This window comes from Hevea brasiliensis, chromosome 15 (assembly GCF_030052815.1).
Source record: "Hevea brasiliensis isolate MT/VB/25A 57/8 chromosome 15, ASM3005281v1, whole genome shotgun sequence".
Taxonomy (NCBI): domain Eukaryota; kingdom Viridiplantae; phylum Streptophyta; class Magnoliopsida; order Malpighiales; family Euphorbiaceae; genus Hevea; species Hevea brasiliensis.
The window spans coordinates 63,887,836-63,888,766 of NC_079507.1; the positions used below are offsets into that span (position 1 = coordinate 63,887,836).

The 931-nt window shown below is 35.9% G+C and overlaps 1 protein-coding gene across 1 annotated transcript; it reads left to right on the forward strand.

Moving 5' to 3' along the window:
• Nucleotides 1-461: 461 nt before the first annotated feature.
• On the forward strand, nucleotides 462-931 carry LOC131174087 (60S ribosomal protein L6, mitochondrial-like; the record flags this gene model as incomplete). The annotated part of the gene is made up of 1 exon (XM_058137145.1): nucleotides 462-931. A coding segment is annotated over one exon (324 nt), but the record flags the coding sequence as incomplete, so codon positions are not given.

Below are 931 nucleotides of genomic sequence, written 5' to 3' on the forward strand. Positions count from 1 at the left end.
TTATGATAATTTCTAGCTTGCACTGTATCTTGAATTTTGGTCTAATTAGATTATTAAATTTAATGAAGTTAAGCTTTTTGCAATGCACTTGTATTTCCAATTTCGGTTTCATTTGATGATTGAAGTTTCGCTGCATGTGTATATGTTAATTTTAGTATAAGCAAATTTGGATGAGATTTTGTGGGTAGGGGACCGGTATTGGTGGTAGTGATGGAAGTGATAGTGATGGAATGAGATAACGATTGTTGACTTCTCTATAAAAGTTATAGTTTATTTGTTTAATCTTATGTGGTTAGAGGCAATCCTAACTTAACATGTACAATAAAAAAGGAAACTTCCCCAGAGAAAGATGATTAGCTGTTTCTGCGGTTAATTTCCCCGTTCATCAAGGTTTTATTTGCATGTCAATACTGCTACGAACTCATACCGCTAGTTATATTTCAGGAGAGCTAAGGTGATCAATTTGCTGTTACCATAATGGAATCCAAACATTTCTGTTTCTTAAGGTAGTGGGTGTTGGATACAAAGCAAGAGCTGAAGCAGAAGGACGCCTCTTATTTCTCAAATTGGGATATAGTCATGAGGTTGAACTCACGGTTCCTCCCGCTGTTCATGTTTTCTGCTTCAAGAACAATGTAGTTTGTGGCACTGGAATTGACAAGAAAAGGGTGCACCAGTTTGCTGCTTCTGTTCGTAGCTGCAAACCTCCTGAAGTTTACAAGGGCAAGGGTATAATGTACATTGATGAAGTGATCAAGAGGAAACAAGGAAAGAAATCAAAATGATGGGGAGCAATTCTGCATGATACTGATAGCAAATTGTTTCTGTTAATGGCCTTATTATTATTATATGCAAGATAAATAATGTTTACTGATATAAAAATGGTTTAAATTGTGACCTTTGTTTCGCATGCCAGTGAATGTTGGTGAAA